Source organism: Gambusia affinis, linkage group LG19 (genome assembly GCF_019740435.1).
Source record: "Gambusia affinis linkage group LG19, SWU_Gaff_1.0, whole genome shotgun sequence".
In the NCBI taxonomy this organism is placed as follows: Eukaryota; Metazoa; Chordata; class Actinopteri; order Cyprinodontiformes; family Poeciliidae; genus Gambusia; species Gambusia affinis.
In genome coordinates, this window is record NC_057886.1 from 22,088,889 (window position 1) to 22,116,203 (window position 27,315).

General features: G+C 39.7%; 3 protein-coding genes across 4 annotated transcripts; 2 read left to right on the forward strand and 1 right to left on the reverse strand.

Moving 5' to 3' along the window:
* Positions 1 to 241: 241 nt before the first annotated feature.
* Positions 242 to 3,453, forward strand: LOC122821860 (DELTA-sagatoxin-Srs1a-like). The gene is made up of 3 exons (XM_044100144.1): positions 242 to 396; positions 1,289 to 1,374; positions 2,505 to 3,453. Exons 2-3 carry the CDS (start codon positions 1,298 to 1,300, stop codon positions 2,920 to 2,922), a joined length of 495 nt encoding a protein of 164 aa, XP_043956079.1. The 5' UTR covers positions 242 to 396; positions 1,289 to 1,297; the 3' UTR covers positions 2,923 to 3,453.
* A 3,105-nt stretch (positions 3,454 to 6,558) lies between these two features.
* LOC122821861 (interferon a3-like) lies at positions 6,559 to 13,689 on the reverse strand. The gene is made up of 6 exons (XM_044100145.1): positions 13,636 to 13,689; positions 9,753 to 9,955; positions 8,789 to 8,860; positions 8,551 to 8,703; positions 7,792 to 7,878; positions 6,559 to 6,688 (listed from the first exon to the last, which is right to left on the reverse strand). Exons 2-6 carry the CDS (start codon positions 9,873 to 9,875, stop codon positions 6,584 to 6,586), a joined length of 540 nt encoding a protein of 179 aa, XP_043956080.1. The 5' UTR covers positions 9,876 to 9,955; positions 13,636 to 13,689; the 3' UTR covers positions 6,559 to 6,583.
* Positions 13,690 to 13,999: 310 nt separating this feature from the next.
* On the forward strand, positions 14,000 to 25,721 carry LOC122821863 (globoside alpha-1,3-N-acetylgalactosaminyltransferase 1-like). 2 transcript variants are annotated; one of them, XM_044100147.1, is made up of 12 exons: positions 14,000 to 14,221; positions 14,344 to 14,438; positions 16,039 to 16,220; positions 19,951 to 19,983; positions 20,735 to 20,770; positions 22,935 to 22,991; positions 23,311 to 23,343; positions 23,419 to 23,553; positions 23,623 to 23,755; positions 23,960 to 24,155; positions 25,077 to 25,296; positions 25,372 to 25,721. In XM_044100147.1, exons 3-12 carry the CDS (start codon positions 16,168 to 16,170, stop codon positions 25,508 to 25,510), a joined length of 1,035 nt encoding a protein of 344 aa, XP_043956082.1. In that variant the 5' UTR covers positions 14,000 to 14,221; positions 14,344 to 14,438; positions 16,039 to 16,167; the 3' UTR covers positions 25,511 to 25,721. The 2 variants fall into 2 exon arrangements, with proteins under 2 accessions (XP_043956082.1, XP_043956083.1); XM_044100148.1 differs by lacking the exon at positions 14,000 to 14,221 and having other exon boundaries at positions 14,429 to 14,641.
* Positions 25,722 to 27,315: the final 1,594 nt, after the last annotated feature.

The window sequence follows — 27,315 nt, forward strand, 5'->3', positions numbered from 1 at the left end:
ACACACACACACACACACACACACACACACACACACACACACACACACACACACACACACACACACACACACACACACACACACACACGCACACGCACACACACACACGCACACACACATGCACTTCATTGTGATGCAAACATGCAGCAGTTCAAAGCAGCCTAATAACATACAGTAAGGATAACATCCTCCTGGCATGCAGGTGTCTTTGGGGCGGCAGTTAAGGGGTTAAAGTCTGGCCTGTTTGCCACCGTTGATTCTGTCTCAGTGTCTCTTTAAGACTCAGATTTCCTGAGGAAACCGCGCCTCACACCCCCATAGCCGACCAGAATCCGGGCCCAGCGCTCAGACACAGAACCCTGCATACAGCTGTTGTTCCTCAGGAGCTCCAAACAAGTGAGTAACTTCTGTTAACATAATTCTCCTTGGTTCTGGTCGGTGATTCCAGGTCTGAGTCCAAATTCATCATGGAAGTTCAGTTATCTGCAGAGTTCTTCAAGAATAGACCCAGAACCTCGGATCTAAAGTCTGTGGTCTCTGTTGCATAATTTGTTAATTTCTGAGCTGCAACAAGTGGGATTTTCTCAGGACATAAAAATGGTTCTTATGATCGTTTAACTGAGAAAGATTGTGAAGCGTGTTTTGATGGCTGATGGGAACAGGATGTTGTTGCCAGACTGAGAAGATGGCAACGTTTCTGAACTGAAAGAAAAAAGATTCTAAGCTGGAGTAAATTTAACATAACTGAATCTGTGAAATCAACAATAAAAATTCAACTTGGTATCGTCACATAAATATATGTGGTATTAAATATTTGTTCTAATTTTTTTTCAGAAAATATTTTTTTTAAGTACGGGGAGCTGGTCTTTTAGAGTTCATCCACACAACAAAAACAATCTTGTTATCTTTACTGTTTTTCATTATATATTACCACCAAATATTACCCAGAATTCCCAGGCACCAACAGACCAGAGGTGATTTGAAGTAGAGGCCATTTTAAGCTAGTAAAAGTTATTCACTTTATGTACATCTCAACTAAATGTATCGAGTTATTTTAGGGTTGCAAGACTTACACTGTACAACATAACTTCATTTGTTTTCACATGTTGTAATAATCCCACAATCCTTTGTGCCAGCAACAGTAACTGATAAGCATTTTTTTAAATCAGTTTTCATTTCTTTAAGTGAAAATATTGACTCACTTATTGGTTAGTTTTTAGCATTTACTTTGTATCTACAAGTGTGTTTCCTTTAACTTCAGTATTTCCATGTTTGTTTCCCTGAACAGGTTCTAGAAATGTCCATCCCGACTCACCGCCAGTGCAGCGTGGAGATTCAGAACAAGACGTCCAGCTTCACGCTGTGCGAGCCGCTGTGAGTCTTTTTAAAAAATAAACACACACACACATACAGAACCAGAATCCATAACCTGGACCGGCCTCATCTGGTCCAGTTGCTGTTTGGTACCGAAGCCTGAGAGCGAAATCAGAACTCTGATGGACCCGGAGCTGATATCACATCAGAACTAAATTCATTTTTCCATTCTGTGGAAACAACCAGGTGCTTCAGAACTCGACTGTTAAACTTTTTTCCTTGAGAGATGATGAGATTTGGTTCAGAATAAAACAACAATCAAATGTTACAAATCATACAAACAGAAGAAATGCAGATTCCACTCAGCAAACCTTAAGGATGCACTGCAAAAACACAAAATCTTACCAAGTATGTTTGTCTAGTTTCAATGCAAATATCTTAATACACTTGAAATGAAACAAAATCAACTTATCTTCTGCAGAGAAGATAAAAGCTGGTCTGTTTTAATCAGTTTTGTTTACGTGTGACAGTCTTAGATGTTACGGCTATATTAGCATGTTAGCAGATAAAAGAGAGAAAGAGAAGGACACAGGGTCATATTTCCATAATATGTTTTTATGACTTATAAAAGCATATAAAAAATTACTGCTATTAGTTATATCTGGATGGCTTAGTACCAAAATGTTGTATCAATCTTCCAGACATCTCTGATCCCAACAACCAAATATAGAGAAAAAAATCCAGTGTTTTGTTCTAAATCACTGCTAAAAACTCAAGGTGACGCGATTTAAATTTTCTGGCTGACTGCTGATTACCGATCTTTTAAAAAATGTAACCTGCCGATTCCGATTTTGGATGACAGCAATTTCTTTTGTCTGAAATGTTGCTCACTATAGCAAGAAAGTCGCTGAATTGGCACAGATTAGCTATTGTTAACAGTAACCATGGAGACATGACCTGGTGGACTGGTCGCTCAGTCAAAACCTGATCCACGTATTTGATGTGTTCTTGCTTGATGAGGGCATTTGAAAATATGTGACGTAAACTGCTTGTTTCATTATTGGTGACTGCAGTTGTAACTTTGGAGCTGAAATAAACTTATAAACTCAAAGTTGATGTAGAAGGTAAAATGAAACTGAGTGTCAGAATCAGCAGCAGTTTTTGTTGAGTCTCTTTCTGCCTCTGTTCAGCGTCCATCTCTTCAGTGGGAACTGTGAGTCTCCTCTGCCTCCAACTCTCCGTCCGTCTGAATCCGGCACCGCGCTCTTCGTCAAGACGCCCCACACGGCCTGCGGCTCGGTGGCCGTCTTCACCTACGACATCCTCCAGGGGTCGAACAAGCAGAACCGCGGCCGGCTGGCCGTCATGTTCTCCGTCCCCTACGACTTCAACATCTACTCCAACTGGTACGCCGTGGGAGCCTTCAGCAAGGACAAACTCTGCGATGAGGCGCTCTACAAGGAGATGTACTACGATTCACAGCGAGGTTTTGTTCGAGGGAAAGCCAAAGGGCCCAGTCTGATCCACAGAGCGGGTCATGTGACCATCAGGGCCTGCATGTCCGACAGCTACCAGCCCGTCCTGAAGGTGGAGCTCTGCGACAACTGAGACCGGCTGCTTCCTCCTGTCCAGTTTATCCAGTTTACCCTGCATGAGCAACACTGGAATCCAGTTAATCTATTTCAGTTTAACCAGTAAAGGCTTCTTCTTCTTCTATCTCAACATAATCATCAATAGCTGCATTTATTCCAGGTATCCTGTGCTTAAGCTAAGCAAACCAGTTACCCTGCAAGATGTCTGTCCACTCTTCCCAGTTGAAAAGGTTAGCATGGTATGAACTTAATCTGAGATTGACCCAGTATCGTCACATCAACCCCGACATTTTCTGTTCAATGATGAGTCGTCTACAAAACCCGGAAGTTCAGCATTTCTAAATCGGATTGAAAAACTCTGAATGTTCCTCTGAATCTTTAAAACACCAAAGAATCTCCAACTGGTCCAGCGGCCAAGTGAAAACATTCCTAAAAACTCAAAACTACTAAAAGAAAGACTTGGAAAAGATTCTTACAGATTTGAACATCAGCTAAAATGTGGATAGAGTTTAATCACAACTGACTAATAAAAATGAGTTGGATGAAATGTGTCTGGTGTAACTGAGCTGTCTGCACTCTGAGCTTCTGTCCAACCTGTGAGTGTGAACACAGATATCATGATATCATTATTTCGACTCAAGTTTGGGCTACAGATCTAAAAGACAGAAAGTAGAAACAGAGTGAAGGTTGATGTAGAAGTAGAGTAGAAACAATCTGGGTGTTAAAATGATCTGAAGGCAGATTCAGACCAAAGGTTCAAGTAGACTGGAGATCAGAATCATCACCAGCTTTTTAAAATCTATGTGTCTCTGGTGAGGGTCTATCTTTTCAGCAGGGACTGTGAGTCTCCTCTGCCTCCAACTCTCCGTCCGTCTGAATCCGGCACCACGTCGGTGTGTGGCTCAGTGGCTGTCTTCACCTGTCACATCCTTCAGACCTCAACCGGGGAGAACCGCCATGTTCTCTGTCGCCCACGACTTCAACCTCTTCTCCAACTGGTACGCCGTGGGAGAGTTCAGCAAGGACAAGCCGTACAACAAGGAGCTCTACACGGAGATGTTGAACGGTGTGCAGCCTGGTTCTGTTCGAGGAGAAGCTAGTGGGCCCAGTCTGACCATCAGGGCCAGCATGTCCGAAGGTGGAGATCTGTGACAACTGAGAACGGCTGCTTCCGTTGGTCCAGTTTATCCAATTAGCTAACATAACCATCATCATCGATCGCCACTTCTGTAGTTTAGCTGGTTCTACTTTGTGAAGTGGAAGGTTACGATCTGCTTTAAAAGTAATAAGGGTGGAGCCTCCCTGCATCTGTAAATAACTTATGTAAACATGCCATGAGGCTCCATGTGAAAAATGTTACCCAGTTATCCAGTATTATATGCTTCCAGTCTCCCCAGTTGAAAAAAGTAACATTGAACGACCTTGATCTGAGTTTGATCCAGTGTCGCCACGTCAACCCTGATATTTTCTGTTCACTACTCAGTCCTCTGTAAAATTTGGAAATTCAAGATTTCTGAACTGGAGAAAAATACTTTTAGTTCCTTCGGATCTTTAAAACACCAAAGAATCTCCAAAAGATCCAGCAGCCAAGAGAAAACATTTCTAAAAACACAAAACTGAGGAAAATAAGGGACAGATTTACACCTGTGAGGCCGTCACACTCTGTCACACTCTGTTACACGCTCACTATGCTTCACTCATTTACTGTCAGGTCTAAATTACCTGAACACAGACACAAAGAAGAGACAAGAGTCTGAATTTAGTTTTACCTGCAGGGAGAACACAGTAGAAACCCAGTTACAGATTTTGGCCTGAACTCTGAAGCTTCTTATCCTGGTTTTATTAGAATTAGGAACACCCTGGTTACAGACAGTGGGCAGCTCTGAAGGAAGGGGGAGCAAAAACAGCAGCACACTCCCATGAATATAACTCATTTATACAATCTTCAAAAGCATATTTCATAAGATAAGACTACAGGTTTGCAGTTCCTCTGAACAATTAACACTGGAATGTCCTGTTCATGATATCCTCCTTTTCACTCCTCTGCAGCTTCCAGAGTTTCTGCAAACACTTCAAAACACTTAAAGCACATCATAAAAATGTAAATACAAAGGTAAATAAATGGATGATTGTTGGAAAAGTTTTACATTTTATTATCATTTATTTGCTTTACCTTTATTTTATATTACCATCCATTCATTTACTTTTGTATTTACATTTTAATGATGTGCTTTAAGTGTTTTGAAGTGTTTGCAGAAACTCTGGAAGCTCCAGAGTTTCATTGAGGAGTGAAAAGGAGGATACCATGAACTGGACATTTTGGAATTGATTGTTCAGAAGAACTGCAAACCTGTAGTCTTATCTTATGAAATATGCTTTTGAAGATGAGCTCAGGCTGAAATCTGTAACAGGGTTTCTACTGTTTTCTCCCTACAGGTAAAACTAAATTCAGACTCTTGTCTCTTCTTTGTGTCTGTGTTCAGGTCATTTTGTCTCACTCTTTCACATCGTTTCAATCGGTTGCACTGCACCTGTAAGACTCTTTCATTTTCTTCCACTTTTACCCTGTTTCACTCTTTCATTGTTTCAGTGTTTCACACCAGTAACAGAATCACTCTTACACCATATCACTGCTACTCCTGTTACACTGTTTTAATCTCTGACACTGTTTCTCATTACTACACCTGCCACACTATCTCACTGTGTTACACCTGTTACAGTCTTACACCTGTTACAGTGTCAATATGTTACATCTGAAAACTCAGTTTCACTTTGTTCCACTTTTTATGCTCTCTGACTCTTACATCTGTGACACTGTCTCATTTTTTACGCTCACTCTTTTACATATTTTCACTTTGTTGAACCTGTGAAAATCCTCTGTCACACTAAGTTACACCAGTCACAATGTTTCACTCGTTTACTCTGTCTCACTCTGTTACACTTGCTGTTTTAGTCTTACTTTGTTTCATTTGTCACATTGTAAGACAGTCTCACTTTGTTACGTTTTTTTTTACACTGTAGCACTCTGTGATATTCTCATTTGTCACACCTGTTACACTTCATCACTGTTTTCCATTGTCTTGCTGTGTTATTTCTCCATTACACGTTAAATAACATTCTCACTCTGTTATAAGGTTGTCCAAGAATGGGAGGTGGAGGTGACAGTTTCAGGACACAACCAATATATGATTAAAATCATGATTAAAATTTAGAATATTCCCCTTAAATTTCAGGTTTTCTTGAGGTCTGTTTAGTTTTGTCCATTATTTTTATTTTTGTTCTCTGGAGGAAAAATCAATAAATTTGAGAACCTGGTAAGGATATGTTTTCAATCAAAAGAAAACAAATTGGAATATGTGGCTGTTTCCCTTCAGTCCCATATTTGACATGATTTAAGCTCCATAAACTCAATAATTTACTACACTAATTTTTATATCTCTTCTGCTTATCTCACAGCTTTTTGGGTTGTTTTTTTTTTTAAAAATCAAAAAAAAAAAAAAAACACAAAACCATTCAACAAATAAGATGTTTCATAATTTATTTTCATATAAAAATAACAAAATAATAAATATATAAATAAATAACAGCTTATTATAAATAAATAGCTCAAATTAAAAAAAAAAAAAAAAAAACACTAGAAGGTTGACTTGGTTTCAGTGGTGGAAATGTTAAATCGCTCAATGCTGCCCCCTGTTGGCTTTGATCCGGTTCCCCAGCATCTCCAGTCGAATCAGGTTCTGTTTGGTCGCCTTCCTGAGCATCTCCCAGTCGTCTCCGCTGCCCTGTAGGACCAGAACCCGGGTCAGTACATCTGTCATTACTTCAGCTGAAATGTCAGACACTAAAAAAAATATTCCCGCTTGTTGAATTTTGTCACATTTCCTTTTGTCACACAACCACAAACTCCAGTGGATTTTTGGGGATTTTGTGTAACAGACTGACACAATTAGTTCATCGTTGTCAAGTGGAAGGTTTTCATTTTTATTTTTTTTAAATAATGTCTAAAAATCTGAAAAGTGTGGCATGCACATGTGTTTGCCTGAAGTAGCTATGAGGTTTATGTTTTCCAGGTTTTAACATCTACAGGCTGATTTTTTTAATCATCAGTGAAGACGCATTTTGTGCTCTATTGATCTTCAGTTGGATTTAGGTCTGGACTTTGACTAGGCCATTGTAAAATGAATCTGATTTGAATTAAACTAAGCTATAATACCTTTGGTTGGATCCTTGGATCCGTGTTTGTCCTGGTGTAAGCTGAACCTCCAACAGGTTTAAATCCCCACAGCATGATGCTGCCACCACCATGTGTTAGTAGCTAACTGTTCTGTGCATAACTTTTCTGCCGGCTGTTTTTCTAATTAGACTTCTTCTGCTATTCTAAGTCAGTGGTGTCTCAACTTTTCATCCTGGGGCCCAAAAGTTTCCAAAATGCCAAAATTTATTTGTGATTTTATTTTTTAGTTTGCTAAAAAATAATCAAACATTTATGGAATCTGTGTATCAAATATAAAGAAGGGCTTATTAAAAGAAAAACAGACCATTTCAAAAATGTTTGGATCGTTGATTGTTTTCTATTTCCATTCTTATGATCAGGCCAAGGCCAAAATAAATAATTTCAAGGGCCACAAATGGCCCCCAGGCCACACTTTGGACCCCTCTGGTCTAGACGTCCAGGTTTTAGCAGGTCTACAGATCAGCTAAACCCTCTTTTCAGATTTTTGTTTTTAAACATTTTAAACCAGGAGTTTTTCTGTCTTGTGTAATCTGACTAAAGTAGAGTTTAGTGGCTATAATGTGAGAAAATGTGGGAAACTCCAACAGGTTTGAACATCTGTACTTCAGAGGTGAAGTATTTGTACTTTAGAGGTGAAGTATTTGTACTCACAAGAGTGTGTTTCCTCAGATTTTGGTAGTAGTTCTTCAGTCGCTTCTCATAATGTTTGCTTGTTTTCTCGTTGTGTGTTGACTCTACCTGGAAAACACCAGAGCAGGTTGAGTCTGACATAAAGCTGAACCATCATCTGATTCTACACTAAAAAACAAAAACAAGTGATCTAACTTTAAAAAAAAAATTGTAACAAGTAATCAAACTGAGTTCATCCAATTTAAACAAACCGTAAATAAATGAAGTTTGACAAACATAACTCGATTACACATAACAAGTTAACTAGGGCTGTAAATCGCATGCATAAGGTGTAAATGCATGTGACTGATCTGAAAATGACATTTTAACTGAACAACATATTTTGACCTAAAAGTAGAAATGAAGCCGGTCGCTCGGCTGGATGAGGACAAGCGACTGTAGCCTCATCGCACAAGTTCAGTAGAAAATGAATGGAGAAGGACATTTCCAAAATGGCCGCCTTAAATATAAAAATGTGGAATAGCTGTGATTCTGCAGACGTGCTTGGTTTGATATGGGCAGTTTTGCCCCAGTCAGTGGGGCACCCAAGAGCTGGACAATAAAACATTTCTCATCTGTCAGCGGTAGATAGTTTGCTGTGCCTGGTACGCATGTGTGGTGGAGTAAGTTTCAATTTTTTAAAATAAAACTTTAAAATGAAATTTGGATCTCCATTCTGTTTTTTCAATGTAATTTCCAGATGTTAGCATTGCGGCGTCGTTCCAGCTGCAGAGCACTTACACACTCATTGAGCTCCACAATCTGCCTGTTGATGCTCTCCAGGAAGTTGTTTGTCTTTCCGGCGTCCCAGCCAGCCGCCGACGTGTTGCCATGGCGATACAGATTGTAAATCTGCTCCATACTGTCTCTGATGAAGCGCAGCTGGAAGTTCTCCTGGAAACACAAAGACAGGCGTGAGCTGCAGCTCTCTGATTGGCTGACAGAACTGATTATGTTGATCGATCGATCGATTGATTACCTCTCTCCTCATCAGCTCCTTGTACAGCTTGTCGGGGATTCGCAGACGAGTCGTGGTGGTGAACGGACCTCCCTGGAAAATAATGAACAACCTTGAATTTCTCAGCATCACACTTTGGAAACCACAGCTGCTTAACTGGTTTAACTGGTTTAAAAGGAAACTTTGAACGTCAAGCGTTGACACTGACTTCATTCATTCTTCTTTTTCTTTTTTTTTTCCAATTGTAATTCAAGCATAAATCAAATAAATTAAGACAGAACTAGAACTTTTCAATTAAAATCTACTTGCCACACAAAGTGATCAACTTTTCTAAAATCTGACAAAGTATATTTGGCTTACTTTCAGGAACAAATATTTTAGTAAACTTGAAATAAGACAAAATTAACTTACAAGTAACTTATCAGCAAAAGTAAGAGCTTGTTTTAAGTCAACAATTCCTTAATAAATGTGTAAATACAGAATTTAGGACATATTTGGATGAAACAATTGGGGTTAAGATTTAATAAGATTGTTTTCTTCCTACTTCTTTTCAAACTGGATATGAAAGTTTTGTTTTTTAAGATAATTATTTTTAATATTTGGGTTTTCTTCTTGTTTTTTCTCTGACATGTTACCTGTTGAGATAAATAAAGATCAAATTTCTGTTTAATATTGATGAAAAAGTACTAATTATAAATGGAACAACTACTTTTTCAATTATTGGCTCAAAACAAGCTAAAAAGTTCATTTATTTTTTGTCTTATTTCAAGTACTGCAAGACAGTTGGCAAAAACTACAACAAAAATACTTGGTAAGATTTTGCGTTTCTGCATTGTAGTTTTAAAAAATTATCATTTTGAGCTGACGTGACAAAAAGTTTGGACAAATCTAAAATAGTTTTTAAAAATGCTTTTAGATTCCCTGAATAAATTTCATTCACGTCCAAACCACCGCTGGTAATCCTGCCATCCATGTCGGTACTCACCATTGAGTCGATCAGAACCAGAGAGCTGTTCCTCAGGTCGTTGTAGTGGCTGAGCCAATCACAGCAGAGTGCAGAGGTCAGGACGCTGCACAGGACGAGGACGGGTGCCGTAATTCCGAACATGATGAGATCCTTAATGCAGAGGATGAGCTGAGTTGTTGTGCTGACATTGTGTTGCTCTGACCGAAGACGAACATTTATTCCTGCAGACAGAAAACTGAAATGAAAAGGCGAAAAAGTCCCACTTTCCTTCTTATTCTTTCTGTCTCCACAGCGCCCTCTGCTGGAATATGAATAAACTATGAGGGAGACGTGTTCAAACTTTATTTCTTTATTCATCGGGTCTGATCGATGACGGATCCCAGCTGGATAATGTCCAGGGGTCATTTCCTCTGATCAATAACCAATAATCGGGTGTGATTGGACTGTTTGTGTCAGTTAGAGCTCCTGATCCAGGATCAGTCGGCAGGTTCGGAACACCTGGGAAGTTCCTCTTTCCCGTCCAGTTTCCAAACCTCATCGTAAGTGAAAACAATGATGGCGGCCTCTCAGTTTGTAAATAAAGTTACAAAAACAAAACAAACAAAAAACACGAAACATTTTAGCAAAGTAAAGGCGGCGAAGACGGGATTGTTCTAGGTTGATCTGGACTTTGGCACTGATCCGAACTTTCAGTATTTTATTTCAATCACAGTTAACGGCTTTTATTTTGAAGGGCCCTCTTAGTTTACGTGATTGCGTCACTATTTTCTGTTTCACAAGCATATCCCCTTCACTTTCTGATTGTGGAGGAAAAGTGACGCAACACGTGACTTCATCTGAAAATAAAACATGAAGCAGCTGCAAATAATGACACAATAGACCCAGGATAAGAATATCTTTAATAAAATATTCACGATTAAACAGGATAAGAATCATTTATCATTTTTATTAAAGCTACAGACAAAAAACAAACAACAACAACAACAACAGCAACAACAAAAAACTCTTCATCATATGATCACAAAGAATATTTCATTCAAGATTTGAGTTTATCCGTAATTAACCACTGGTTGTGATTATAAATGTTTTTAATCAAATAATTTAAGCTCATTTGCTGTAGAGTTTTACATTTATATTTATATTTATTATCTGCGTCTCGGATGATGTTTAATCTTCACACTGCATCAGTGAGAGTCCTTTCTTGTTTACAATATGCGGAACAACGACGATATTACTGACGTCAGAGTGAACTTACAAATATTAAACCAACCTAAAGACAAGAAAAGTAAAATAACTTCAGAAAAGACTGTCATACAAGACTAACCGTAAAGTTAGGTAGCGTCTCGATGTGAGGTTTGTCAGTCTGCGCATGCGTAGCAGCAGATTGTAGGATAAACTTAACAAATCGAGATGAGATTTTAAGGAAATCTGGGGAAACCTGGATGTCTGAAGGATCTCTGATTCTCTTAAAGAACTTCTTGAAAGAGTCGCTGAGTTCCGGTGCAATGAGCAAACCTGACCAGCAGGCGGAGACAAACTCCACACATTCACGTTTCTATTTTGTTATTTTCTTCTATTATTTATGTTCCCAAAAATAACAAAATCTTATGTTTGTCCAGTTTTATGTGCAGGAATATTATTGATTTTTAGACAAATCTGCAGATCTAGTTGGGACAATGCTGCAAAAAACAATCCCCAATTTTACATTCATCTGTTGATTTAGATCAAAACTGTGTTGACATTTTAATTTGAGCATTTGCAAAGTAATTACCTTTTGTAATCCTTAATTATCACTAAGGATGACAATTATTACGTGCTAACTTTGTAAAACGACATGCTGCATGTAGTGCTGGTTCAAGTAAATGACTCAATGCTCTTCTGAAACTTTACAACTAATTTAAAAAGTAAACTGAATTTGATGCATTGATTACCAGGATTAATTGGAAAGAACAAATGATTGACTTTTATTTTGAAAAAAAAAATCATAATACAGTGTATGAACTGAGAAGGACGGAGGGGAAGAACTAAAAATTGATAAGAACCTAACTTGAACCCAAAGTTAATTCTCAAAGTTGGACATTGTTCTGGGTCAAATTTGACCAAACAGTTTCCATGGCATTGTTAAAAAAATGTTTGGATCAGTAATTAATGATCATCTGAATGAAAGGAAGGACCTGTGACTCAGATGTCCTCATGGCTTAAATGGTGTGATTGTTGGCAAGTCTTGACAAGAACTTGTAGGTTCTGTTCATCCAATCATGCAGAACTGAAGAAGAATTTGGATGAAAGAAACCTTCAATAAACATCACAAAAATACAGATTTTACCAAGTCAAATTTTAGTTTCGTACTAATATCTTAGTGCGGCGGTTTTCAAAGTGTGAGGCGCGCCTCCCCTGGGGGGCGCCAGAGCACTTAAGGGGAGGCGCGGTGCGAGGGAAAAAGAAACGTCTTTTACGCACACGATCAACTCTGTGGATTTAGGAAAAAGTTGGTACTGTAGGGTGCGCGTGTGGAGCGGGAATCAGTGAAAATGTTTCCCACCTTAGAGGATGTTTTGGCCAGTGATGTCAGTAACGTTACTGACGTCGGACCACTTTTTTCTGTAACGAGTAATCTAACGCGTTGCTATTTCAAATCCAGTAGTCAGACTACAGTTACTTATCAAAATCATTTTTGTGTTACTGTGCGTTACTATCTTCTTTTGTTATTTAATCGTATTTCCTCTACTCGTCTTGTCGAGTGACCGACGTCTCTATGCGACAGAAATGTAAACAATGGAGGGAGATGCGCATTTTTTTGGTGGAAAAACTGGAACTATTTTGAGTTTCTGTCGACAAGTCCGATTATTATAAGCGGCTTTGGGCTTCATTTTTTTTTAAGTCGCTTGAAAATTTAACGAGTTGCTGGTTGCGCCTTTTTGGGCTCGTTTTTGAACGTGAAGTTCCTCATTTGGGGTTGGGAATAAACAGAGACTCACAATAAATCCCAGAATTTGTCCGTCATTAAGGTAGTTTTACTCAGTCTCTCCTTGTCCATCATTTCCCGGATGATCCGTCTCGCTGTGTCTTTGTTAATGTCAAGTTAATGTATTACCTCTGAAAGACGTCGCGCTCCAGAAAACTGCAAACATCGAAACCAATATGAACAGCGCAATAAACGTGAAAACAGCCACGAATAAACGTGTCCGTAGTTGGCAATAGTTATAATGGCAAGTTAGCACCGTTATAATTATTAATATTATGGTAAGTGTCACAAATCTGTGCAACCATCTGAGCTGTGGAGCTGCAGGAGGAGCGCTGTGCTGTGACACCAAACGCAGGGGCGTAACGCAGAACCTGGGGGGAGGGGGGACTTTAAAATCCTTCTTAGAGTCTTTGGGGGGCGCAGCAGGCATTGTGCTCCTTGGAGGGGGGCTCACCCTTTCATACTTTGAAAACCCCTGTCTTAGTGCATTTGAAATAAGACACACCTAGAAAACAAGTACCTTCCCAGCAAGAAATAGCAGTTTAAGTCAATAATTCATTAATATTGAAAAGTATGAATATTTTTCCCATGTTATGATTTAATTTATTTGTCACTGGAACTAAAATATTTTCAGCAATATTAATGAATTACTGACTTAAAACAAACTGCTATATCTTGCTGGAAAGTTACTTGTTTGCTAGGTCTGTCTGATTTCATGTGTACTAATTATTTATAATTTATAATTATCCTTAGTATATGGACAAGGACCACAAGTGATGTAACTACAATTAAATCTTTACTTAATTACAGATGTATATAGAATTTTCCTTTCCTTTGTAAAATACTCGAGAAAATAGTTGCTAACCAAGTATATGAGCATAAATAGTAATACAGTTTTGAAGACTTTCAGAGAGCATTGGAGCACTGAAATAGCACCTGTGAAAGTAACAATGATGATTCTCTTGACTTGTGTTCTGGTTTTGCTAGATCTCCTTTCTCCTTTGACACAGTTGACCACAATATTCTCTGGTTGAAATCTTATGTATTCAACAAATTCCAGTTTGTTCAGGTGGTTTTCTGATCAAATTAAAATAATAACCTATATAAATACTAATCATTATATTTAAGGACTGTTGGATTCTACGTCTGTTTCTGGAATGTGAGCCTTGTGAGAGATGCCTGCAGGAAGCCAGCTGTTCTTCGACCGTTAGCCTTTGGGCTAACGGTCCAAAGGCTAACGGTCTTTGGACCGTTCCAAAGGCATTGAAAAAACAGGACATTTCCTCGGGGACAGGACGTGAAATACGGACATGTCCCGGAAAATACGGACGTTTGGTCACCCTATCTAAAGGGCGTCTTGCTACTGGACTCCTTGGCCGTTACCATGGTGACAGGGCCCTATCAACGATGCTTTGAGAGCACATTCAAATCAGTTTAACAGCCGGGAGTTCTGAGTCGGTCGTCCTGGAGATGGTCCGTGTTGGTTTTAGGAGCAGGATGTTTTCTGTTTCAGACTTTAACGGTGAGAATACCTTATTTTCGGATTACAAGCCGCTACTTTTTTCTCACGTTTTGAACCATACGGCTTTAATCCCGGTGCGGTTTTTCTGTGGATTTTTCTTCAACCGCCAGGGGGCTCTGTAGCAGGAAGTGACTCATTGGAAGTCAAAATTGGAAATGAAAGAAGAAAGTGCTGAATTCCATTTAGAACAACCACATGCTAGCGGCAGGAACGACGGGTAAATATCTTCAAGCTCATATGAAGCAGCTTTTAAGTTCAGGAGGGAAATAGAGCCGCACACGGATAGGAGCGTAAGCTTTATTTTTAACGAATTCATGGTTCGGCTTTGGAGACGGAGGGCTGCGTCCTTAATAAATCCAGCAGGTTTATTGGGATTTATAGGAGATACCAGCGGCTTGTAGCCCGGTGCGGCTTATATGTGTACGTTTCCAGTTTTTTCCCCCAAAAAATTTGTTGCTGCGGCTTAAAGTATGGTGCGCTCTATAGTCCGGAAATACGGTTCGGTTTGTCACGAATGCAAACTTTATTGGACAACAAACTGACCCAGAAATTATTGCGATAAAAGATGATATTGTAATTTGAGACCATTTTCAAATTGAACATTTCTATAAATGTGAAGTAGGGCTGAACCAATTAATCGAATTGATTGCGATTTATTAAAAATAATCGGTAACTAATTTAGTAATCAATTAATCTTTAGCTGGACTATACTGGCTCAAACAAAAGCCACTTGCTGAAAGAACAACATATTTAGAACAATAATTCAGCTAAAACTGTACAATAACAGCTACATTTTGCTTTTAGGATTGCAAAAAACACTTTAAATGTGTTCTAATTGAGTGGTGTAGTTTTTAGTTATATTTAATTTTACAATTGTTAGCTGATGCTAACTGTTCAATTGGGAACTACTGCTCTGTAGGCTTATTTATTGGCATTTAACGGCATTTAAGTCAGAATATATAAACAAATGGGGATAATTAAAGTCCTGGCAGAGTGTAGGAACAGGGTGACTAACTGTTCTTGTAAATTCAGCTGATTGTGAACAAAGTGCTTTGTCTGATCAAGATATTGATCAGATGTTGAGGTGATCTCACTTTTTATATAGTTTGCTCTGAAGTCAAACTAAAATTATAAAGTCAAACCGACTGATGCTTTGTGGCCTTCAGCCTCAGGGTGAGCACTAACGATAATTTAGTGATGTAAGTTTGAACATATTAGATATCCTGTTTACACTGTTTGAATGATGGTATCAAGAAGGAAATGGATTGTGTTTTATCACGATTGAAACACAGAAATGTAGTTTCAGAAGTCTTATCTGTAAATCAAGCTGTCAGGTTTCTGTCAGCATGTATGAGAAAGACCTGATTTTACATGGAGAGTTCTCGTTTTTCTATGCAACCACTTTGGTGTGACTATTAGCTGCTAACCTAACAGTCTGGGCATTTATGAGGCTTCGGAATAACATCAGGGTCAGAGGAAAACCAGCAGGACATTCCTGAGGGTCAATGATTAAGAGGACAAACAGGTTGCACAGGCGTTTGATTACACCAAGTGAAGCCTGAGTTTTTTTCCAGAAAAAGATCCAGGTCATTTGTTAAAATAACCTGGATCTGTGTTAAATCTGGACCTCACCTGAATGCTTTCTGTATCTGTAGGCATCGACAAACAGTAGCAGGGAGCGACTCTTACAGGCTAGCTCTGCCAGCCAACCTCTTCACTGTCTCTCTTTTTCTCACTCTCTCTCACCACCGTTTGTTCTCTGTTCACTCTCTGTCTCAGTCATCGGGGTTTGAAGATCTGCTGGTCTCTCTACACAGGAATCCAGTGAAGCTTAAAGACCTCCAATAGACAGTGACGAGGAGCGTCTTTCAGAACCTGCTGGGTTTGAGGTTTAGGACTGAGAGGCATCAGAACCGGCTCTGTTGGACCGAGAGACTTCTCTGAAGATGATGAACCTAAAGTTTGTGGCGTCGCTTCTGTTTCTGGTTGTGGTGTTGGGGTGAGTACTGCAGAGTGTGTGTGTGCTGCAGTGAATGTTGAACCCAGAGTGAGATATACTTAGGAAAACTTTATTTTAAAGAGTGGAGAAAAGTTTTAGGATGTTTTCAGACCTGATAGTTTGGTAGACTCTGATCGACTGGGGACCAGAACTGCAACATTTATTACATTTTCAGCTGCTGCGATTTTATGGGGGAAGTTTTCTGCCATAATTAGAGAGCACACTTTTTCAGTCTGAAAGCAGGATTTTATATCTTTGGTTCTCAAAACTTTTTAATACTTGTGTGTTTGCGATATTTTAGTAGTGTATATGTGCAATCTAAGTCTTTATTGTGTGAGAGAAAGAAAAATTGTATGCGTGTGTGATATTTAATAGTATATATGTGCAACTTTAATATTTTGTGTGTGTGAGTCTCTGAGAGAGTTTAAGTCTTAAACAGCCCCTCACACTCAAAACTTGTCTCTGAACAAATTTCTGTTTGCAAACCTCTGCCCTCTCTTGCAAAACATTTCCTTCTTGGTCTTGGAGCAGAAAAGTACCAGTCGCCTGGCAACCTCTCAGCCAATAGAATGCAAGTGTTAAATTGGCACATTTCACTGATCTCTCATTTAACCACTTAAACCTTTTATATACAGTATTAGAGATACATTTAAATATGCTAATAAACAAACAAATTCCTTTTCTAAATAGGCTACTAAACATTTTCTTGGATAAGTTGCATGATAAGCTGTCATTTAGTGAACACTTGACCAACTGTAACAAAGGATGCATCTGCACATTGAAATATTTCTAACATCAACATGTGAAAAGCTCAGCACTTTCTGATGACTTAACATCAGTACAGCGTAGGGCTGATCTGTTGATTATTTTAATAATTGCCACTTGAGGAGTTCTTGGTCGAACATATTAATGCAAAATGTATATATTTTTGTACAGTTTAAGCTCAAATACTGCTTTGAGTATGTTGTTCTTCTTCCAAGTAGCCTGAATGCTTCATTTAACAATTAATCGATTATTAATTAGTTAATCCGTCCTGATTAATTGATGAATTGTTTCAGTAAACATTTCTACTAATAAATGAGCAGTAAATAAGGACAACCGACAGACCAGATGGATGTAAAGGTTCTGGAGGTTTTATTCAAGCCTGTTAAGAATCTTCACAGACAGAAACAGGGAAGCAGCAAATTTCTGTTGGTTCCAGGTGAACCATCATGGGTTCAGTTGGAAAAAGGTCTGTTCTGTTTGACGTCTTCCAAGATGCAGACTTTAAAAATGTAGACGTCTCACTACAACATTAGCAACACAAACAAACGGAGCAAAATGAATATTTACATCTATACGTCTCCCCAAACGACAAAACAAGGACCAACAACACAGGACAGATGAGAATATGAACGTTTATTTCAGGAGTTTTAATGTGATCTCTGAGGGGACAATACTTTCCTGGTGAGGAAATGTATGCTGGCAAAATTCAACAACATCAACAGGCTCTCACTTGTATCCACGGTGACAATATCTGATCAGTTGAGGGCTGATCAGATTCCTGTGATCCATAAGACTCCATCTTGTGGGTCACAGTGGAGTCTCGAATGGTGTCAACCTAGAATTTCATCTTCTAGATTGGCATCCCCCGCAACAGGATAGCCAAACGAATCCAGTCATTAAATGTCTCAACAGGTTCACATTACGAAATAAATGTTAGTCAGAGGAGAACCGGATTTGATGACTTACCACAGCAGAGCGCATAACAGTCTGTGAGGAATTTCCAGTTTCCCCTCGAATTTATAGGCAACCAGTAAGGGAGGCCAAACACCACTCATCACAAGACAATTATGACATACATACAAAGATATTTACAAAACATATTTTAGCAAGAATTTCACACATATATCTAATATCCGTTATATATGTACATCTATACGTCTCCCCAAAAGACAAAACAAGGACCAACAACACAGGACAGATGAAAGTATGAACGTTTATTTCAGGAGTTTTAATGTGATGATCACTGAGGGGACAATACTTTCCTGGTGAGGAAATGTATGATAGCGAAATTCAACAAAATTTTTTTTTTGCCCCGATTTTCCCTTTACGACAATCTTGCAAAGTCCTGCAGTGTGTGGCGTGTTGGTGTTTGGCGTGTTGGTGTGTGGCGTGTTGGTGTGTGGCGTGTTGGTGTGTGGCGTGTTGGTGTGTGGCGTGTTGGTGTTTGGCGTGTTGGTGTGTGGCGTGTTGGTGTTTGGCGTGTTGGTGTTTGGCGTGTTGGTGTTTGGCGTGTTGGTGTTTGGCGTGTTGGTGTTTGGCGTGTTGGTGTTTGGCGTGTTGGTGTTTGGCGTGTTGGTGTGTGGCGTGTTGGTGTGTGGCGTGTTGGTGTTTGGCGTGTTGGTGTGTGGCGTGTTGGTGTTTGGCGTGTTGGTGTTTGGCGTGTTGGTGTTTGGCGTGTTGGTGTGTGGCGTGTTGGTGTTTGGCGTGTTGGTGTGTGGCGTGTTGGTGTGTGGCGTGTTGGTGCAATCCAAGCGTGCATATTTTGTATGTTGCTTTCTTCCTCTTTCCAAATTTGTAATTGAAGTACATTCAAACTTTCAGTCAGGTTTAGACACCCTGATAGTGCTCTGTGGGGAAATTTCTCTAAGGAACAATTCTCAGAGGATGTCTCCCATTACTGCCAGTTACTACCAGACACTCCAGCATTTCCGGGACTCATAAATCTTTGATAAAGAACTGTGAAAAACTTATTGCAAAGCCATTTCCACTCTGTTGGGACTCCAGGGACCTTAAGCCACACATGGAGAAAACATGGAAAACTGGGGTGTGCTGTGGGTTGGCACGCCCCACGTTTGGAGGCCCTAGTCCTCGACATGGATGTTGCAGGTTCAACTCCCGGTCCGCATGTCCTCCCCCCTCTCCTCGTAATGGGGAAAGAGCAAATGGCATTCGATCGTAAGCTATAATGGCTTCTGCTTCCCCAAAGAAAAGAACATAAATGAGTAGGAACCGAACCAGTTAATGGACTGTAAACGGTTAATGTGCAGTTCGGTTCAGATGGACTCAAATAGACCCAGATGTTTTTCATTGCTGGCCCAAACATAATAATAATAAAGACTCAGATCTGCTGATTATTTCACTATACATATAAATGTACCTTATTCTTTTAAATACACAACCTTTTGGATTGACGTAATGCAGTCAAAACCAATAACTATACAGAAACTTTGTTTAATCTGATTTTAAAAAAATCACATTACGCTAATATGTATATCTGGCATTTCATACTGTTGGTGCAAAACTGCAGCTCCAACAGACAATTTGAACAAATGTTGCATCTTTCTCTGAATCTACTGGACTATCTGATGTGGAAACATTTCATGTTTCAGTTCAACCAGGCAGAGTGGGTCCATTTTCCTCCAGAATGACGTTAATGACTCACCAGGAGGTTTCAGTTACACTTTTTCATACTTCATTGATTTTCCCAATGCTCCATATTTCCCAGTAGATGATTTGTGTGTTTAGGAACTTAAAGTCATTAGTTTCCCACTTCCTGTTTTTGTGTCTCACTGTGTAGAAAGGAGCACTGGCTCTAAAATATTCATGTTTGTTGATGTGGTCATCTCCTGGTTTGGAGGCTCCCGGCTTCATTCACGTGATAAAACACAAAGATTCAATGCTTCCTGTCAGCCGCTGCAGTTTTCCCATCTGACTCCTGTTCCATTGTTTGTGATTGAACCCACAGAGTGATGTTCACCTACCTGACCCCCATCTACAGGTAGTTCTTTACTCACAGTCCCTGTTTCTCCTGGTTTCTGCCCTGAATTTGCTCTTTTCTTTCCTTTTGGTCTCAACATGCAGAAATCCATTCTGTCTCTGAACAGAGGCGGATTTTATTTACACAAAAGTAGAATCAATGATGATTTTATTTTTGCATAAAATTGGCTGTAAATTCCTTTAAATGTTCATTTTTTATTGTTTTCTAATATTGTATTATTTATTACTGTAATTGATTAAAAAAGGTGCATTATTTGTATATTATCTCACTTATAACAAGACATTTTCCCAACATTATAAGTGAAAAATCATCGGAACAAACATTTTTCCTCAATATTAAGGATTTATTTACTTTTTGCTAAAAAGTTACTTGTAAGGTAGTTTTGTCTTATTTAATATGAACTAAGATACTTGCATTAGAAACTAGATCAAAATTACTTGGTATTATTTTGTATATTATTTTGCAGTGTAGCCAACTCTATATGAAAAATGGCTGAACTGATATTTCTTGGGTTTGTTTCTAAGTAATCTTAAGGAAAACCTAGTTCAGTATTTCTATGGTGGGAGGCTCCTATAAACAACATGGACTCTCAGATTCATTCCTGATTGTTGAAGCCGGGATTCATCTGATAACCCTGAACAGGTTTCTAACTCTCTTCCACTGCAGCCTCTCCCTTCCGCTTCATCTCAGCTCTCAGTGTAACAAAGAAAAGTTTTAAACTTCTTATTGTTGCATGTTTTTGTGTCTGCAGATTCAGGGAAGGCGTCTGTGATTCCTCAAAAGGCCGGTGAGTAACGGCCCCTGCTGGGCGCGACCTTAGAGGCGACCTTTGTTCTGAGAACGGCCCAGATGTTCACCTGACGCCCCAGCGTTGTGTAACCGGGGGCTTTGTTTTGGAACCTGACTGGTCACATGAAAAATAATTTCCTCACTTTGTTTCAGTTTGGTGCGTTGATCATAACATATTTAGGAAAACTTAGAATCTCTGCTTATTTCTGGAAACTTGTTTGAATTTCAGCATTCAAACAAGCTTGAGAAACTTTGTATCTATTTGTATCTGTAGTGGCACTCTGCGTCCCAAAAGTTCGTTGTCCCGCCTTTGCAGTTTGTCTAACAACCAATATTTGAATCACTCGACTGAAACCAAGTCTCCTTTTATGATGTTTACTTAAAGAACTCAAAAAGTACACTTGCAGAAGAAATGAAAGGCTCGATACAGATCGGTCAAAAAATTGTGCTGCTTCCACCGTATCCAACTGCAATCTGAACTCAAACGTGCATACGGGCAATATTAATATTATGCATTACGTAGTGGAAGCCAAAATTACTTTTCACAATAAAAGCATCCTTTTATATTAACTAAGTTATACATTCTAGAAAATATATGAATTCCCCATTAACTGGCTCTTACAGTATCTGATCCAGATAAAAACATCTCATCACCTCACGCCAGTGGTCCTGGTGTGAGGTGATGAATGAATGAGTGTTTCCTCAGGATGTTATCTGTCTGTTTCCTGACTGTCCACCGTCTCATGAAGCCCCAGCAGCTTCAGGGGGGGGTTTGCTGAATGGAGAGCATTTATTTTTGCAGATGTTAGCAGAATCTGTTATTTTCCACTAAAGGAAGGAGATGGAGCTTCAGCACCATCAGCTTTTTTTCCCCACTTCCATGTATTGTGTCAGTCAGCTTTAAACCCAAATATTTCAAATGTTTAGCGATTTGCTGTAGAGGGTTCAGTAAGTGCCAACAACAATTAAACACTTTTTGAAAGAGGTTTAATAATATTTTGCAGAATTCCTTGCAAATAATTACAAATTAAAGCCACAAAATCACAGATTTGCTAGCAAAAGTCACAAAATTGTAGCTGGATTAATTAGAAGTTAAAGCATGCTCCTTGATGGGTTCTGACCAGAGAGAAACATTTCCTCTAATGAGAATTATTTTGGGAATTTCACTGAAGCTGGCTTTCACAAGAACAGTAAAGATCCTCTGGGTTAGATCGGGATGCCATCCACCTGACCGGATGGTAACCTGCTGGGTTTAATGGTTTCAGACTCAGAAAGATCTGCTTTGTTCAGGTCAGTGAAAGGTCAGTCCCGTCTCTATCTCAACTCCTTTAACAAACCAGGAGCCTCCAGAGGGTGGAGGGGGGATTAGAACCATCAGAGCCAGTTTTCTCAGGGATTACCTCTCATCTTTAAACTGTGTACTTTGGAAGACCTTCCTGTCTGTTTAATTCAAATAAAACTGAAAAGTCTTATTTTCAAACGGCTCCAGTGATAATCCAAGTCGCTCCAGGTCATTAATCTAGGTGGACAAAACAAAAGTCTCTGGTTCTCTGTAGAAGGTTCATGATCCCAAAGCCTTTGTTTAATGTTGGTTTTGGAAACAGAAAACACACAAATCCTCACAGAGACTGTGTCTTGAATTTACCTTGTAATTTTCAGCTAATTAGTTCACGTCTGACACTGTTGACCATGCAAACTGTTTTCCTCAGGAAGCTTATAAAAGTGTCTGTTGTATTCAAAAATAGATGCTCAGAACTGAAGAAACCTTTTGGAGGAGAAGTGAGACGATGTCGAGGAGCGGGAGAGGAATTGTTTAGCTTCCTAGAATGTGTTGATGGACGAGTTGACTTAGTAACGCTAACAAACAATAGCTGAGGTGATCTGACTTGTGAGAGTGAATGGATGTTTTGTTGAGCTGAAAAGCTGATGGATGGTTTGGCTCATTAACATAATCCTGTTCGTTAACCACATAAAGCTTTGTTCTTGTTTAGTACAGCCAAGCTTAGCAAATACACATAATCCACATTTTAAAAGTCTGCTCAAACTTAGTTTGGAAACAGCTAATATTATCTCCATCAGATCCTTTTCAAATATCTCACAGGTTTCAGGCGTCAGCTTGTCCTCTTCCTGACCTGATCTTGATGTTTGTGGATGTTGTACAGATCTGGGGATGGACACTTCTTCAGGAGTCCTGACCTACACCTGCTGGCAACCGATGGGTAAGACGTATGCTCCTTACCGTCTGCAGGTTGTTGTTAGAAAAAATGATCTAAGTTCATTTACTTATGAGTTTATTTGAAAGGTAATGTTGTCATATTATTATTTCTTGGGTGTTTGCTTGTGGGTTAGAAACATTTACACATTCCTGTGTCCTCAGCTGCTGTGGTCATTAACTGCTTGTGTTATCAGCTTCCTGATGGGTAATGGTCAGCCTCGTGCCCTTGTAAGGGCATGTCCACAGAAGGTTCCAGATCATCTTGTAGTAAAAGTCTTTGATCCTTTCTTTGTGTGACTCATTATTGACTGTCTGTGTTTCAGGTTGACATACCCACAGCCGAGCATCACACAAGGGTGAGGATTGTTCTCTGCTGCTGTGTTTGAGTTTTCATGGTTCTGGTTTCCCTAACGGTCGATCTCTGATCGCAGTCGGACGGACATTGTGTCGGTGACGCCCTGGTTGGCGCCGGTCGTCTGGGAGGGAACCTTCCATCCGGATCTGCTTGACAGGATCTACCAAAAGAGGAACATCACCGTTGCTGCCACAGTGTTCGCTGTTGGGAAGTGAGTGTTACGTCACAGTGGTGTGTTTCTCATCTGCTTCCGACTCTGATCGATGAGGTTCCTGTTCAGGTACATCATGTTCCTGAAGGACTTCCTGGAGACGGCGGAGCAGCACTTCTTCGTAGGTTTCAGAGTGAAGGTTTATGTGTTCACCGACCAGCCGAATGAGGTGCCCAAAGTGAAAATGGCTGCTGGCAGAGAGGTAAGCAGAGGAGAACATGAAGAATTCACAGTTCAGAACACAAATGGCACATACCTGTCAAGTCTACTAAATTTATACCATATCTTTCCATTACATTGATATTTAAGGTTGTAATGTAACAAAATGTTGGGAAGATGAAGATGCATGTATGCTTTTGAAAGAACATTTTTTGTGGATTAGCAGCTCATTGTTCTCATCTTTCAGCTGGTGGTGCATTCGGTGTCGAACTCCAAACGTTGGCAAGAAATCTCAGCCCGTAGGATGGAGATCATCCAGACCCTGATCGAGGAGACGCTCAAAAACGATGTGGACTACATCTTCTGTTTGGATGTCGACTCAAAGTTTCACAGTCGATGGGGAACCGAGTCATTAGGAGAACTGGTGGCTGTGATCCATCCAGGTACAGCTTCCAGTTTTCATCCTGGACTCTGGGCTTGAAATGGTTTGATTTACAGTTATAAACTTTATTAACCATGTAGGGAGAATTTGTCTTGGTCAACATGCGGTAAACAAATCTTTTACCATGATAGGAACTTGTCTAGTTTGTTGAGGAGTCGTACCTTAATGGCAAAGTAGAGAGTTTAAGGGATCTTAATTTTATCTCAACTCTTATTGTGCATTCATTCCAGCTCTGCTTAGTCGACTTTAATCAAAATCTAGTTATTTGCCAAGAAAGTTCATTTGAGGAGGTATAACAACCTATTCACCCAGAATGTGTTGAGTATGAATGCGTAACCAAACTCCCGTCAGTCTGCAAACCTCGGTCACAGTTCAGTTGAAGTGAACTCTGGTGCGATTCAAATGCATATGAGAACACCAAGTGGACCGGAGACTGCTCCAAAAGCAGGATGTGGACTACAGCTCAGGGCATTCTGGGTAAATACCACCAAATCAAAAGGGTTAGCCTAGCGCTGGCAGGAAAAATGGTCTTTTAATAAAGACTAAGGAGAAATCCTACAACTGCTAAAATCTGATGCCACTCCATTTTTGTTTACATTTTGTGAAGAAAGGAGTTGCCCTCAGTGTCTTCTTGGTGTTTCCTTCAGTGGTTCTTGGTACAGCGCCACCACAGGCGAGGGTGAGAACATGTCTATCATACGGTTTGGTTCATTTGATACAAGGCAGTGAGAAAGAGAACCACAGCAGCTGAAAATGTAACAAATGTTCCAGTTTTGGTCCCCAGTTTTCCAGTCTGTAAAACCTCCTTCAGTTTTTTCCCTCAATGCGTTTGGTTCTGTTTGTAAAACTAGTCGGGTTGTTGGCAGCTCAAATCTCTAAGTCCAGATGAGTTTAATGAGTGAATTCCCTCCTCCTTTTCCAGGGTACTACAAGGACGACCGCAGTAGGTTCCCATACGAACGGCGGCCCGCCTCCAGAGCCTACGTGGCTCCTGGCGAGGGCGACTTCTACTACTGCGGCGGCGCCTTCGGAGGCGTCCTAGTCGAGGTTCATCGACTCGCTCAAACCTGTCGCAAGAACTTCGAAGACGATGCCAAGGAAGGCATTGAGGCTGCCTGGCAGGAGGAGAGCCACTTGAACAGGTAGGCAGGTAAAGTACACAGATGCCAGGCCTGGTTCTACAATCTGGTGATGTCATTTCCTGTCTCTGTGTCCAGGTACATGTGGCTGAACAAGCCCAGTAAGGTTCTGTCTCCTGAGTATCTGTGGCAGGATTTCAAACCCAAAAACTCGGAAGTTCGCGTAATCAGATTCTCTGGGGTCATAAAGAACTACAACGAAATACGACCCAACTGAGCTGAAGTGCTGGGCCAACCAACGTTTAGGTCCAGAGACACTTCCTGTTTGCTCCGTTCCAGACTCAATACCTCTTCTGAGCATGTGCAATACTTACCAACTGGATCTGTTCTGTTGTTTCACTGGTTTAACTGGGAGCCTGTTTGACGGGACCTGACGGAACCCAGAGGACTAAACCTGAATTAAAGCTGCTGCTGGTTCTGATTCTTCAGCCGCTGCTGGTTCTGATTCTTCAGCCGCTGCTGGTTCTGATGCTCTTGATGCAAACGTTCTGCAGGTAGGATCAGTGATCCACGGTAACACATTACTGTAAAATGGTTACTTATTTCAAATGAGTAAAATCAGGAATTTAATTACATTTGGAAAAAAGTAATTAGATTCAGATTCATTTTATTTGTGCCCCAAATTGGGCAGGTTTCATATTTACTTGCAGCAAGTATGAAAACTAAAAGACAAAATATCAAAGATTTTAAAAAATAAGGAACAGAAAATACCAAAAGTACATGGGGCGTGCTGTGGTGGTGTAGGGATAGCACAACCCACACTTGGAGGCCTTGAGTCCTCGACGCGGCCATCGCGGGTTCGATTCCCAGACCCGACTTCTTCTCCTTCCCCCTTTCCTGTCAGCCTACTGTCGTATAACGAACACTAGAGGCCACAAAAAGACCCCCTGGAGGGGAAAAAACGCACATAAAATCCAAAACAACACATAATGGGAAGAACACAGCAGTGTATTTCATCACTGACCAACAGTTGCTACAAACACTAGATCAGGTGCGAGTCCCTCTACCTGGTCCTGCCTTTCAAAAGAAATATCGCTGTGGGAACAAAGGAGAGTTTGTACCTGTTACTTTTTATACAAGGAAGTCTGAGGCTGATGCCAGAAGGCAGAAACTGGAGCTCAGCATGTAAAGGATGAGAAGAATCAGCAATAATGGATTTAGTTTTCCTTATGCTTTGTTTTTTACACAGATCTGTAAGTGAGCATTGATCAACCTCTAAGATCTTATTGATAATATGTATTAATCTGTTATGGGCATTTTTTGGTCTAATTCTAAGATTTCCAAACCAACAGAGGAGGGAAAAGGTCAACACAGATTCAATATATGATCTAAACAGGTGAACATTTTTACTTCACCAACTGTTAAGACACATAAATGTTAATAATTAGAAGTACAGGAAAGAGAGACTTTTATTTAAATTAATTTATTTTATCTTTATGATTTATGTGAGTGAAAGAGTGTAAACTTTAAAATAATTTTATTTAAATTGTGGAAAATTGCTGATTACAGTTTAACCTGATTGTTTTTTAATATGGTGGAATACACAGAGATTATGTTTCAATACTCAAAATTCTTCAAATCAGATTGTTGCATTGCTATTTTCTTTGCTTAATACATAAAGTTAAGAACAAAACAAAAGTTTTGAAAAGAATCAGTTTCATTTAATTAAACTTTACATGACGAATAAAGTTAGACTGAATGGTATACTGCTTTATTCAGCAATTATGAAAAGTAACTAAAGTAATTATTATTAAAATGAGTAATGAGTAAAGTAACTGGATTACTTTCTGGGGGAAGTAGGATCCTCCTGCTCTCTCCTGGAACCACAGATCCAAAAAGCTCCGTCGTTTCAGCTCTTCAATTTTTGGATCTTTTTAGTTCGTTTCATATCGGGAGGTTCTGTCTGTCTGCCTCCACCAGGGGGAGCCGTTTCAAAACTTTATGGCTCCAATAAGCAGAATGTGCTATATTTTATATCTGATAGAGTTCTTGGAGTTTTTTAAGGGACTTTATGTCCGTTTG

What these genes read in the sequence shown, in the direction of transcription:
- LOC122821861 (XM_044100145.1), bottom strand. Translation starts at nt 9,875, where the DNA reads ATGTTCGGAATTACGGCACCCGTCCTCGTCCTGTGCAGCGTCCTGACC. An exon ending in TGGTTCTGATCGACTCAATG is followed by an intron (nt 8,861 to 9,752) that starts GTGAGTACCGAC and finishes ATTATTTTCCAG; the next exon opens with GGAGGTCCGTTCACCACCAC. An exon ending in TTGTGGAGCTCAATGAGTGT is followed by an intron (nt 7,879 to 8,550) that starts GTAAGTGCTCTG and finishes GGTGTTTTCCAG; the next exon opens with GTAGAGTCAACACACAACGA.
- LOC122821860 (XM_044100144.1), top strand. Translation starts at nt 1,298, where the DNA reads ATGTCCATCCCGACTCACCGCCAGTGCAGCGTGGAGATTCAGAACAAG. An exon ending in TTCACGCTGTGCGAGCCGCT is followed by an intron (nt 1,375 to 2,504) that starts GTGAGTCTTTTT and finishes GCCTCTGTTCAG; the next exon opens with CGTCCATCTCTTCAGTGGGA.
- LOC122821863 (XM_044100147.1), top strand. Translation starts at nt 16,168, where the DNA reads ATGATGAACCTAAAGTTTGTGGCGTCGCTTCTGTTTCTGGTTGTGGTG. An exon ending in CACCTGCTGGCAACCGATGG is followed by an intron (nt 22,992 to 23,310) that starts GTAAGACGTATG and finishes TCTGTGTTTCAG; the next exon opens with GTTGACATACCCACAGCCGA. An exon ending in AAATGGCTGCTGGCAGAGAG is followed by an intron (nt 23,756 to 23,959) that starts GTAAGCAGAGGA and finishes CTCATCTTTCAG; the next exon opens with CTGGTGGTGCATTCGGTGTC.